Genomic DNA, 13,363 nt, shown 5'->3' on the forward strand with positions numbered 1-13,363 from the left:
GGGAGAAGGACAAGGACTAGATGAGCGTCGGAAAAAAGCCCAAGCCCAGGCCAAAGCCAGACGACCTTGTCCGTCCACTGTGTCTGGGATCTGGGGGCCCGCTATACCCAGATGGTGCCTTAATCTTAAAGTCTTTACCCCGCACAACAGCATGCCAATTGATATAAGTGTGGTGCTGTGTGCACATGCCAGGAAAGCGCTACGCCGTACTTATTGAGGAGGGGGATATTTAAAACCAGAGTTCTTGGCCCTGAACGCAGCGCCTGTGCTGAGCTGACAGTGATCCCATAGGGAAGAGGACATTGGGAGTGGCAACAGCCCTGCGTTTCTGCACTGTGCACTCCTGGTCTGCTCTTGGCGCACGTGGTCCAGGCTTCTCGTATCTTCAACCCAACCCCACCCCCCCTTCCCTGCAGGACCTGAGCCACGCTGCTCCAGCTTCCCTTCCCCTAGTAATCCTCCATGTGTCGGCCCGGCAGATGGAGCGCCACGCTGCCAAAGCGTCCGTTTTGTGTGAATGGATGAGACAGGGAGCCAGAAACACGGGCCACCTCAGGCCAATGACTGGAGCAGTCTCTCTGCTGGGAGATGTGGGGCACAGAAGAGCTGATCAGTGAAAGGACCTTCTTTTGCGAATGGAAACACTAGCATAATAACACACATCCTTATATTTCTACAATGAAAAACTGTTTACAAAACGCTCAAGGCAGTTGGATGGAAGTAAACCGTTACATATACCTGTAACTGCTTATAGCTTTAAACTGACAATGGCAAGACGTTAGGCAACAAAGACTCGAATTGTTCACTCCTCACAAAGGAAGAGCTTGTTTCACAGATCACACATTCAAATTAGTGAAGAACTAGACTGGAATACACTGTTGGGCTGTAACAATGGCCTCTGGAACACTACCATGCTGGAATACATGCATACACTTTATTTCTAGGTAAATGTTTTCAACAATACTCTGTGTTTTACAATCACTACTGCTGTGCCAAATATTGGACAATGACTGTAATTATTCATAATTGTTACAGTATGGACCAGCTGGACACTAACTGACGTCCAACCACCATGCATAAATTGTTGCCTGACAAAACTAATATTTCCTCGAAGTGGCCTTGCTAGCTTTCTTGTCTCATAGCCATGCAGGTTGTTACAGGGTTCTTTCGAAAGGGAAATTCTATGGCATTTCCACATATGTGATTAAAGTGCAAAGAAAATCAGAGGAAAGTAAATATTGCACATATCTGCAAATAAATAACAATGATCATTTATAAAAGTCTGGGTTTTATTTAATTAATTTCATTCAAGGCAGGCAAAAAGAAGCAGTAACATTTGATGCTCATACCATTCATTTGGAAATGCATGTCATTAAAAGCATAATTTAAAAATAAATAACGGGTTGCATATGCTGCCAGTGCAACCCTCTGCTTTAAGTCTGGCCACTGAGAGAGTACATGAAAGGCTCCAGTAAATAAAAAAATACTCTAAATAAAAAGTATTTGATGGTGTGATGTTCTGGGCTGTCATCTTCAGCATGGCTGCTCTTAATCTTCATCTTCCTCCAGCAGAAACTCACTAATCTCCTTCCTCATATCCACCCTAGTCAGGAGCAGAAATCAAAGTGTCCTTAGAAACTCATACCATGGCAGGAAGAACAAACACATCTCTTCATTTTTAAATAATCTAACCAGAGAAGTGCAATTCCAGCCATCAAAACAAAGCTTCAATTTATTCAGTTTTGACGCTAATTTATTATTTAAAGCATTCACAGTGCACCATTTGTTTGCAGTACACAAAACACATTACCATTTACACAGAATTCATCAGCCAAAGAAAAATTGTGATCACTGAATGACAGAACCTCAGCCATTTTGTTTCCTCATCTGTCTGTAGCTTTCCTGTGTTAGGATATGGCTGTACAGTGGCACCTCATGAGGAAAGGAGAGTGGCACCTCATGAGGAAAGGAGACGGGCATCGCAGGGATGCACAACTCACCTTCTCTTCCGCCTCTCTGCTTCACTCATTAAGTATGAAGGCAGGGTGTCTACTGTGGTCTGTTAAGAGCACAACAAATATATAACATATTAATATAATATATAACAAATACATAACACGTGAGATACAGGAGATGGTCTGATAAGCTTATAAGCAATTTGCTTTAGCAAACTAAATGACTTCAGTTAGAATGATACAAATGTAAAAGCATAGTTGATTTCTGCCAGTTTTCAGGTCGGCTGTCTCACCATGTCTTTGATGGTCAGCCTACAGCTGTAACACAACAGACTCTTCAGATCACTGTTCACAGACGGCCTGCAAAACATCAATCAGCGCCAGGACATCAATAACCTTATACCTTTTGCATACTGTATCACTCGATTATAAGAGTTAGTTTGCCACTCCAGGGCTACACTCTGTGTACTTACAGGACATTTTGGTTGTCATAAGTGTCCATTGTCTATATTCAGCTGTGCACGGTAAACTATGATATGCCAAAATCTTTGGCACAATGCCAAGGTTTTGTGTTGAGCCTGAGTTTATTTGGTGGCTCTAGGAGCGGCTTACCTTCCACTGGACCCGGAGCAGCAGCCTCCTCCTTCTCCTTCTCCTCCTCCTCCTCCTCCTCCACAGCCCCCATCCCCAGAGCTTCCAGCTGAGGAGGAGCAGCACTGGCCTGCCGAACCTGAGCCCAGCGCTGGAGCAGGAGAAGGAGCAGGGGCAGAGGTAGGGAGGCCTGCGCCTCCAGCCTTCTTCCCCTGGGACAGCCTCTCAGACAGGAGCGTGGCATTGAAGGCAGAGGCCTCCTCTGTGTGCCAGGGAAGGGAAGGCAAGATGAAGTGAAAAGGATTAGACTGAGCAGGGGAGAAGGCCTGAGACATCATTTGTAGCCACGCCAGGGGGATAGTGCCACGGTCGGAGGTGGTTTATATTGTCGGTTCTAATTTATGGCCGAGCCAATCTCCCGTGCTATTGAATATGTGATCCATAGAGTTCTGGCACTTACCGACGGTGGTGTCAAGGGCACAGAGACACAGGAGGCACTTGCTGGCTGGCTCTGCGTCGTTTGTCTGGGCAGAGTGAGCGGTCTGGAGTTTCTCACTCGTCCTAGACACAAACAACAGAATGACACAGACTCTGTGAAGCCCCGTTCATGCAGTCGCCACTGCTGAGAGGCCGCCACACAAATGATTGCCACTGAATAAAATTGTGCTGAATCCCACTGAATTGAATGTCATTATAGCTCAGAGGTCTTCAATCTAGTCTTGCTAATGACAGTGAAGTATTCTTTAAACACAGGCTGATCACTCCATCTTCCCCCCCAAAAAATGACAGCCTATGAAGAGGGAAAGTGCTGTGACCGTTTCCAGGGCACACATCACTGGAAACTACACTGATCAGATGCGAAACGCATTTGGTGTTCTTTAAATGATTAGTAGATAAGTGTGCGAGTTGACGGCTCTAACCTGTAGATGGTGCTGACCGTGGAAGGGAAACCAGTCTGGAGATTGGTGACGAAGCTCTCAGTCAGTCTCTGGATGCTGGCTTTATCAGACGTCTGGAGGGGAAAGGGAGGGAGAGGGAGTATGAGAAGTAGGGAGACGCACAGAAAGAGGGAGTGATGAGTCCCTGCCCTTACATACACATAGACAAATGGCTACTGAGAAGTAAAATGACCAGTGTACACCAAAGCAGGTTACAAATTAAAGTTGCTGTGTTTGAACTCCAAGGGCAATACTTCCTCTAGGCCTGACCATGGTTTGTACAGGTGAGGTCGACAGAGATGAATGAGAAGCTTGGTCCTCTTACCTCTAACCCCCCCCCTCACTCACTCACACACAGAGAAGCACAAACACACTCACTCTCTCACCCTGACTCAACTTGATGGAGAGGGTGAAGTGATCATGGCGAGAGCCATCCCCTCACATTCAGTTCCCAGGGACATAAGCACAATGCACATATAAGCTTTATAAGCTCCTCTGCATGAAGCCATCTGCTAATAGACTAAACCAAAGAACTTGCAAGCAGAAGAGCCCTAAAGCTAATCTGACAGTCTTGTAGATAAAGGACTTTCTGCCACACTACACGGACTAAAGTGGATCCATAGTAATGCACCTGAATATACGTCAGGCATGCTCTCAAGATACACACCCAGTAGATCCCTGAGGTCCCCTGACACTGAACTCCTAACAGTTCCAAAAGCCAGGACCAAGACACATGGAGAGGCAGCTTTTAGTTTCTATGCTCCTAGCCTTTGGAATACTCTGCCAGAGGACCTGTAGAAACCTTTAAGCGAGATCCTAAGACACTTTAATCTCACCTATTATTCTCTGTGATATTTATCTGTTGCTCAGTGGTCTAGCGTGGCTCTGTAGTACATGTGTATGTGAGTGCTTTGTAAAATGTTTGCACTTCACATTATATGCCTTTTGTTTCCCTCTGAAAATAAGTGTCAAAACACATTTGTGAAGCACATTGTGTTGCCTCCTGGTATGAAATGCACCGTATAAACAAAGTTTGATTTGACTCGATTTGATTAAGGCTAGGAAACCCCTCAGGTGAACTTGGAATCAATTCTGACTGCGCAGAGTTCTTTCACGCCACCTCGACAGACTCTCACCTTGGTGTCCAGACCCGGAGTGAACACGGAAGGGACGGAGAACAGCCTGCCGTAGAAGGCGATCTCTTTAGAGGAGTAGTCCCTCATAGGCCGCACTAGGACCACGTCACCAAAGCGTGAGTCTGCAAAGCCCTGTGAGCAGAGAGACACATTACAGAAACAGATAACTAATAACCATGAGCATAGGGGGGACCTGGAACAGAGCAGTGGCCTGTGAGTGCACGACTGGATGAGTGCAGAGGAGATAGAAAGCCTGAAGGACAGCGGCAGAGAAAGCAAGATGGGAGGGCAGAGGGAATGGGAATATATTTGCACAAACACACACCTTTTCTGAAAAGGCAGAATGTAGAGCAGGACAGAGAGAGAGAGAGAGAGAGAGAGAGAGAGAGAGAGAGAGAGAGAGAGAGGGAGAGGGAGAGGGAGACTGAGGGAGTGAGAAAGAGTATGTTTATGGAAAGCGTGGTCTCACCGTATCCATGGCCAGTGCGGCGCCCCGCCCCAGAGAGATGCTGCTGAGCAGTTTGACGGCCAGACGGGTGCAGCTCTCCCCCAGCATCACCTTGGAATAGCCCTTCAGCCTGGCAGTGTGAAGGATCAGGTGCTGCCTGATGACAACACACAGCAGAGCCAGCCATGCGCATTAAACACTGCTAACCCCCATTCAAGTATGGCTCAAGAGTTCATGCACTTCAATACAGCGGATGGAAATGAGTTGGTAGATGAATCGGCCTCAAAACATCTCCTCTTGTCTGACTAGTGACTTTTGTGGAGGGTCCCAGATAAACAAACCTAATATGCTAAACTTCAAAAAACAGCCATAAATTCCATTACCAACTGTTTATTGGCAATAAACAAATGGATGAATGATAACTTTCTTAAATTAAATGAGGACAAAACTGAAGTCCTGCTTATCCGCCCCAAATCAAAAAGAGAGATGCTAACCAAGCATCTGGATTAAACCTGAGGTGACAAGTCTCCGTGTCATCCTGGACTCAGATTTGAATTTCAACTCCCACATTAACAAAGTCACCAAAACAGCTTTCTTTCACTTCAGGAACATAGCGAAGGTACGACCATTCATAAACCAAAATGATGCGGAGAAGCTAATTCATGCTTTCATATCCAGCCGGCTGGACTACTGTAATGCACTCTTTGCTGGTCTTCCCAAGAAAACCACTGAAAGCTTCCAGCTCATTCAAAACTATGCAGCTAGATTATTAACCAAAACTAAAAGGAGAGAACACATTAGTCCTGTCCTAGCTACTTTACACTGGCTTCCTGTTACCTTCAGAATTGACTTTAAGGTCCTCCTCCTCACATACAAAGCTCTAAATTGACAAGGACCTAGCTACATTGTTAACTCTCTTACTAACTACACACCAGGTAGAACACTGAGATCATCAGAGGCAGGTCTATTAGAGGTCACCAGAAGCAGTTATAAGAAGATTGGTGATGCGGCCTTTGTCAACTATGCCCCAAAATTATGGAACACATTACCCATAAATATTAGGGAAGCAAACATGCTAGACACCTTCAAAAGGCAGCTTAAAATCTTTTTACCAAAGCATTTTATTAATTTTATTTGGCACTTTTTATTTCTCTGTAACTTGATCTTGCATTTCTAGTCCTCTGGGCGCAGTAAACAGAGCGAGGGCTGTACGAGGTCTAGTCAAGTCTCTGGAGAGACGAATTAGGAGAGCTATCTCCGGTCCCCTGTAGGCCTCTGGGCGCAGGAAACATAGCTAGGGAAAATATTTGATAAGACGGAAAGACGGAATCTATGAAGCAACACTATGGTTTTGACTGAGCTAAAGACCAGGAAGAAGGGTTTTATTACTTTTATCATGATTATAGTAATCCAAGAAGCCTATTGGAACATCAGGTTCTGATACGATGTTGATCATTATTTTACTAGGCATTGCTCTTGCTGCTTGTTTTTATTGATTTTATGTAAAGCACTTTGAACTGCAACTCTTGTATGAAATGTGCTATATAAAGTCTTACTTACTTACATATTATATGTATAACATGCCATTTGTTTGTTACCTGAAAAAAAAAAGTAGTATACTATTTTATCAGATTTTTGGGACTGTCTATTGTGCTTTTATACATACACATGCACGCACATGGGCGCACACACATTAGCGTTCCCTTACAGCATTGTATCTGTGCATCTGTTAGAGCAAGGTTGGAAAAGGCCAGAAAATTCATGCCAGACAGACGACTCCCCCCCGAGACACCTCATGTCACTTCCACTACTATTAAGGTCTAGCACCTCCGTGCGCTATTGACCCAAACGCAGAATTGGCTTTGCCCTCATTGGCCCCCGCTGCTCACGGATGACTCAGGGATGAGACGAGATGAAAGATGAGAAAGAGGAGAGACAGAGCTGGGAGAGCGACAGACAGTGAGGGGACGAGGAGGAGGAGGAGGATGATGTGACCGGAAAAAAAAAGAGACAGCGCTTCCGCGAAGAATAAAAAGGGAGATTGACGCTGACGAGTGACAACGGCCTCGCCAGAACTCTGCGGCGTCCTCCTCTCGTCTCTCAGCCCCTGGAGCGGCGCACGCAGACGAACCGCGAGCGCAGACTGTTACTCATCCCTCGCGCTTAGAGTGTGGAGGGGTGAAGCATCAGCAGAGAGCAGAAAGGCAAATGTGGGAGTTAAACGTGACGGAGCATGATTTACTTCAACTACCCATCTCATGAAAGACTAATGCTGCTTGGTGAACTGAAAAGGAATGTAAACGAGACATCAGGCAATGAAAACTGAACTGAACGCAGAAGTTACCTAAGAGTCTGTAAGAGTTCCTCCTTGGCGGTCTGTGTCTTAACAGAGGCAAACAGTCTCTCCAGGGCCTGTCTTTGGGGAGCAGGAGGGATAAATGATGACGGCTGGCAATCGTGTGTTTGCAGTTGAGACACGGCATCTGCCAGTGAGGAGTCTTGTTCCTTGTTTCTGAGTCCGACAGCCTCTCCTCCATTCTGAATAAACTGTTCCACTGCAGTCTTGTAGCTGCAAGTGGAGCTGTTTGAAATGGCAGACGCTGCCTCCAGGACTGAGCTTGGCAGTGAGAATACCTAAGACAGAGTAAGAGGACATCACTCTGCAGCCTCTTCTTACACATTCATCACTCAGTGCACTTCACAACCCACATCTGTACTTTCATACACCTCATTTAAAGTGGCAGTGAGAGTTTTTGCCTAAAACAACATGAGCCTCTGATATCTCACTACCAACGGCCAACTGGGACTTAGAAATGCTTGTTAATTCATTCATTTCAGGAATATGCATAGCAATTAACTGCTGTAAACTGTAACGTTTTCACTGGGTTTCAAACACAAAACTACATAGTGAATGAGCTGTGTGGCTAGTGGGAATATCAGAAGTGTTCAATATCTCTTCACATGGTCAAAATGAGTTTGAGGATGTGATGAAAACGATCTTCACTTATGTCAACAAAACAGAAATGCACTGCTGTACAACCATAATACTGTTTCTACTCAAGTGAACACCCCATTCAATCAAACAAAGGGTTGTACATATCTAGCACTCTATGGGACCGTATTTTCTATTCTATTAACCACACTGCACTGCATTACAGTATTTTATGTACATTTCATAAAACAAACCTGTGTATCAACCGCAGTATATTGAACGTTAGGTCATGCCATGTAGTTGTGGTGTGAGCGCTACTAGTCATGAAGTAGGGATGGGCATTTCAAGCAAAAATACTACACCTACACCCCCTCCCTAGACACACACACACAAATAACGGTACATGTTCTTCAAGTCCATAGACTCAGCATAATTGTTGCATAAATTGGTGCAGTATGGACAATTATTGTGTGGATCAATTACATTCCCTCAAACTCCTGTTCCTATTGGAAGTTTGATGTTCTTTAAAGACATTTCTTACTGAGAGAGGTGAGTAAACTGGGAAATTCACACAGATTATTTTAGATACTGTAGAGACGATAATCAAGTCAAGGCATCATCAGCATATGAACAAATAAATAAAACACAGAAGATGCCATTTGAGACACTTAGGCAACCACGCACTGGCTGATGTAACTGTCTGAAACAGGAAGCGGAGCACCAACCCGGTGTTCAAAAATAAATGGGATGAAACAAATGGGACACTGCGTCGGAGTTTGTGCTGATCAAAGCTCCGACAAACATTAAAAGCAATAAGGTCTCACAGCGTGGCAAACAGCTCTAATTATAGCGTGAGGAGAAGCGGAACCCACTCGCTGTGAGCGGCTCAGACGATCCAACAGCTCACCTCCTCCAAGGGGACGATGTGATAGGGGAAGCCTGTGGCCTGGAAAATGTGCTCCAGCTGTGAGGCTGCCCGCTGTCGCTCTTCCAGACTCTGCCCACTGGCACCCCCCTCTGCCAAAGGGACAAGAGAGTATTAGTCAGCTAGACCACTGAGGAAAACTGCCAGCTGAAACTGACTAGAAAAGAGCAGGAGCCTCACAGTCGCTGAGGGATGGTTTAAGACTCAGTCACAGTCCCATCCTTTAACTAACTTTTAAACAACCCACATATCAGTAAAACATAGACATTTTAAACTTCAGTAGTTACTTAATTCACTCTGCGATAGCATGACTAATTCAAAAATGCTGCATTTGTGATAGTCTTTCAATGTTTCTAAGAGCAAGCCCCTAACAATTTCTCACACATTCAAAGAGTGTAGAATGTTAGACTGACTAAACATTTCATTCCCTTTGATAGCCTACATCAATCACTATATAACTGGTGAATGGTGCTTTAAAAAGACAAATCAAGCTAGCAAGACTAGGGCTATGTCTCAAACCGGACACTTTACGAAGTACACTGCAATACAGTGCACTGCAATACAGTGCACTTACATCTGTAGTGCGTTCTGTCGCTGATTAGTGTTGTCTCAAATGGTACACTGACTGACGCAAATGTGCGAGCCTTTTACCCATAAATCAGTGCGCCAGCTTCCTCCAGGCCAACTGGAAATTTTAAACAAAGATGGCAGACCAAACTCCCCTGACGGCCGTGTTTTGTATGTAAATGTACATCTTTTTTAAAGTTACAGAGACATTTCCAAACTGAAAAGCTGCCGAAGGGCTCCTCCTCTTCCGCTACGTAGCCAAGATGGCGCCCGTTTAGGGCGAGTAGTGTCCATTTTTTGACCGTTTTCAGTGCGCAATCCGGGTACTTTCAGTGCCCTGAATTCTGCTGGTTCTGTAAGTGTGAACGCCCTAAGCACTGAAAGTCAGTGTTCGAAGTGCACAAGTGCTCGGTTTGAGACAGAGCTTAGGTCTTTAATTTTTTTTAAGCTGAAAATTAGACCTGGCAGCCACAGAAAAGTGACCTATTGGAGCCTACTGCAAAGGTACCAGATGAATCACTGTGTCTAAGATTGGATAGTTTCTCAGGGGAATAACAAAAATACACCATCAAAAATAAATGGCATCAGACACAAATGTCTACCAGAGTGGATTTTGCACTCTGCTTATGTCTTGTCTGGGGGAGAATTAAAGTACAAATTTACATTTACATTTAGTCATTTAGCAGACGCTTTTATCCAAAGCGACTTACATATGTGCGACTTACAATGTATACACATTTTACATTTACACTGATGGCACACTGCACATCAGGAGCAATTAGGGGTTCAGTGTCTTGCTCAAGGACGCTTCGACAGGGAATCGAACTAACAACCTTCTGATTACTAAACGACTTATTTACCCCCTGTACCACTGTCGCCCCATATCAAAAAATATTTGATATACCCTATAAAATGTATATATGTATTTTAAAAACAAAGTCTACAAATAGCAGCAGATTCATGGTTAGGTAGAGAGAATGATACTTTAGACCAGGGGTACTCAATTAGAAACCCAAAAGGTCCACTCGCCAAATGTCCATTCAGTCCGTAACAGTGACGGTCAAAATCCAAAAACATAACTCCAACAAATACGTCCGAACTATGTACAAAAGGTGATGTGGTCTGGCCTTATTTGTGTGAAAGGTGACACCTTTTTTGTGCCACCAGTTCTTTAAACTTGGGCATAAAGGGTGTGAAGGCCAGGCGGAGGCACTGATGTAAGTGTTCATTAGTGAGTGTGCTCCCGTATTTGTTTTTCAACATATTCATGGTTGAAAAAGCAGACTCACAACAGTATGTTGTATGCACGCTCGTGTTGTGTGGCTGATCTATCTATTACACTGCATGTTGCTTGGTATGATGATTGCAGTTGGTTTATTTTTCTGGCCCTTACCTCAGAGTTCTGGGGTAATTTTGTTTGAAGTGTGCATGCTTTGTTTCATAGTGACATTTCATGTTACCACTTTTGACAAGGGAAACTGTCTCGTTGCAGATTAAACACATTGGTTTTGTGCTCCCCAAAGTCAGTGCAAATACATACTTGTCAGTCCACTCTGTCTTATATTCGCGATTTTCGGAATCAATTTTTCGCTTTTTGTCGGGTTTAGGGCACGCCATGATTTCCGTTTGCTGAGAAACAGATACCGTTCACAAATCGATCTGCCCGCCTTGTTGCCATTGACACACACAACCTGCGTGACCCACAGAGCTTGCGGCCAACATTGAGTGAGTGAGTTGTCATAGTGATGTTATTAGAGCTCCTGATTGGACCTCTGGATTGGACACGGAAGATAGAAACCACATCGTGTAGGAAAAAAAGATATAGTGCGAAATCACGCACCAATGAAAACTCTCTTGGATCATGATTCAATTAGAATGTTGATTTTGGCTTCGTCGAAATTGTATTGCGTCTGGGTCCGGATCCGCCTATTGAGTACCCCTGCTTTAGACCATACAACCAGCCAGCAAAATACATATAATGCACCAATGCTTCTCATAGAAAGCAGTTTAAAACCATACTACATTATACTAGCAAAATAACCCGACAGTCCTTCTTGGGTCACAAAATATAAATATTTTAGTCCAATGGTACACAAAATTACAATCTGTTTAAAAGTCTGACAACAGAATTTGTATCTTTTCTGTCAGCGGGTGACTCACCATCCACATAGACAATTCCAGGCACAAATCGTAATTTCTTATGAGCATCTTGACTCAAACCCTGAAAGACACAAAATGATGGAACTTAGGGTGGCAAAAATCATCATGCCTGGCCCCACCCACCTCTTGCTCCCAAAATGTGCGTCTGGATATACCAGGCTAGGTTTCCAGTGAACAATGTGAAACATGTACCTCTTGGACCTGGGCTAACATGGAACTTGAAGCCAATCCACCAGACACAGCCAGGAGAACCTTAGTGGCGGAAAGAGAAGGAGGAGAAGTTTCAATCAGGCAATTGTTGATATCCATTTTTATGGTTATAGGGCCTCCCACCCACCTTTTCTCCAGGAAAGATGACACGGTTTTTACCCAGCATGGCACGAAACTTGTGTATGAAATATTCCTTGAAACAACTCCTAAAGAAATAAATAGAGCGCATAAGCCTGGAATACCTGACACGAACATTTTGCATACAATATAAACACGGACCAAGATGGTGAATGAACTTGAAATCTCTGCAGAATGGACAGGCATAGTCACACTCTAAATTGTGAAGAAACAATTATGGTCAAACTCGGAATGTTGGTTGCTGATTACAAACATAGATACAGTTACAGCTACAAAATAAGCGTTGAACTAAGCTCACCTGCAAAATGCATCTCCGGCTCTAATAATCAGCACTGCTGTGCCCTCTTTACACTTCATGCACTTCTTGGAGACACTGGACAAACACAACAACAACAACAAATGCACATAGCGACTGTCATTTAATACTACACAAAGATTATCAAAGCTGTAGATACATTGGGGGGGGGGGAAGAAGGCATTCCTTTTAAAGTGGATGCCTGTCGTCCATCGTGGCCCTCCAAATCCATTCAGTCGTTGAGTTGGTAATTAATCATTTGGGGCAATTATTGTGGAAGAACAGGTGGAAAACAAATAGTTCAATGATCAAGGTAATAGAAGCACTAGGAGCACAACTGGTAATTGACAGCTTACCCTGGTAATGATCTACTCTCCAACAGCTCATTGTATTCTTCATCAACCTGACACATGGTGTCTGAACAAAGATGAAACCGTCACCGCTCACATACAAACAAATAGATAACAAATATCTAGAGTGCCAACAAAGGAACTGAGCTAACTTTAAACGTTGTCAGGAGGGCAGCGGTTGCTAGCTAGCTAATACTGGTAAAGTTCGCATTTTGTTAGCAAACACTTTCTCGCTATGTTTGGTAAAAGCGTTGTAAACGTGTAAAATGTCGCAACTTTATATTAACTGACGCCAGTGAACAGTCACTCATAGAGACAACTATAACTTGTGATTTCCATCAACATTAGATTAATCGTTACAACCAAACTGACTCATTTACTAGCTCGAAACACAACATGTGAGGAAACGATAGACTGTAGGAGGAAATCAGCTGTCCATTTTTGATGACGTAATGTTTTGACTTGGAAGCTCCGTGGCACACATATATTTGCTTTTGCTCACAGTGATTGCTCGAAAGAGGCCTTGAATAGTCTAAACACGTTTTCATGTTCACATTCGCATGTATTTTGTATTTTTTCCTGTTAATGCAACAAACAGATCATGCTTTGTTGAAAAAGGCATCCACTCTGGCGCCACCTGCCGAATTTTTTAAACTACTGAGGCAAAGGCGTGTGGGAATGTAGTTATTTCGTGGCAGGAAGGCGTTCATTGAAACTG

General features: G+C 44.0%; 2 protein-coding genes across 3 annotated transcripts in view; one reads left to right on the plus strand and one right to left on the minus strand.

The window, feature by feature from the left end:
- The window catches only part of piezo1 (piezo-type mechanosensitive ion channel component 1), a 68,256-nt gene extending 67,396 nt beyond the window's left edge, over positions 1-860 (plus strand). For both annotated transcript variants that reach the window (XM_031569276.2, XM_031569277.2), the window contains one exon: positions 1-860. This exon is cut by the window's left edge and continues 236 nt beyond it. In XM_031569276.2, the coding sequence (XP_031425136.1) occupies positions 1-20 (20 nt within the window). In that variant the 3' untranslated portion in view covers positions 21-860.
- A 408-nt stretch (positions 861-1,268) lies between these two features.
- On the minus strand, positions 1,269-13,080 carry ctu2 (cytosolic thiouridylase subunit 2 homolog (S. pombe)). Its single transcript, XM_031569286.2, has 15 exons — positions 12,652-13,080; positions 12,299-12,373; positions 11,990-12,068; positions 11,845-11,904; positions 11,653-11,713; positions 8,908-9,017; positions 7,413-7,702; positions 5,090-5,225; positions 4,621-4,752; positions 3,467-3,558; positions 3,007-3,107; positions 2,568-2,808; positions 2,249-2,315; positions 2,001-2,059; positions 1,269-1,603 (listed from the first exon to the last, which is right to left on the minus strand). Exons 1-15 carry the CDS (start codon positions 12,705-12,707, stop codon positions 1,549-1,551), a joined length of 1,614 nt encoding a protein of 537 aa, XP_031425146.1. The 5' UTR covers positions 12,708-13,080; the 3' UTR covers positions 1,269-1,548.
- Positions 13,081-13,363: the final 283 nt, after the last annotated feature.

Source organism: Clupea harengus, chromosome 6, assembly GCF_900700415.2.
Source record: "Clupea harengus chromosome 6, Ch_v2.0.2, whole genome shotgun sequence".
NCBI lineage: Eukaryota > Metazoa > Chordata > Actinopteri > Clupeiformes > Clupeidae > Clupea > Clupea harengus.

Excerpts from the sequence above, each read along its gene's own strand:
- ctu2 (XM_031569286.2), bottom strand. The coding sequence starts at position 12,707 with ATGTGTCAGGTTGATGAAGAATACAATGAGCTGTTGGAGAGTAGATCA. Across the intron at positions 11,905-11,989 it reads TCATCTTTCCTGGAGAAAAG|GTTCTCCTGGCTGTGTCTGG; the intron begins GTGGGTGGGAGG and ends TCCGCCACTAAG. Across the intron at positions 2,316-2,567 it reads TGCTCCGGGTCCAGTGGAAG|GCCGTCTGTGAACAGTGATC; the intron begins GTAAGCCGCTCC and ends GATGTTTTGCAG.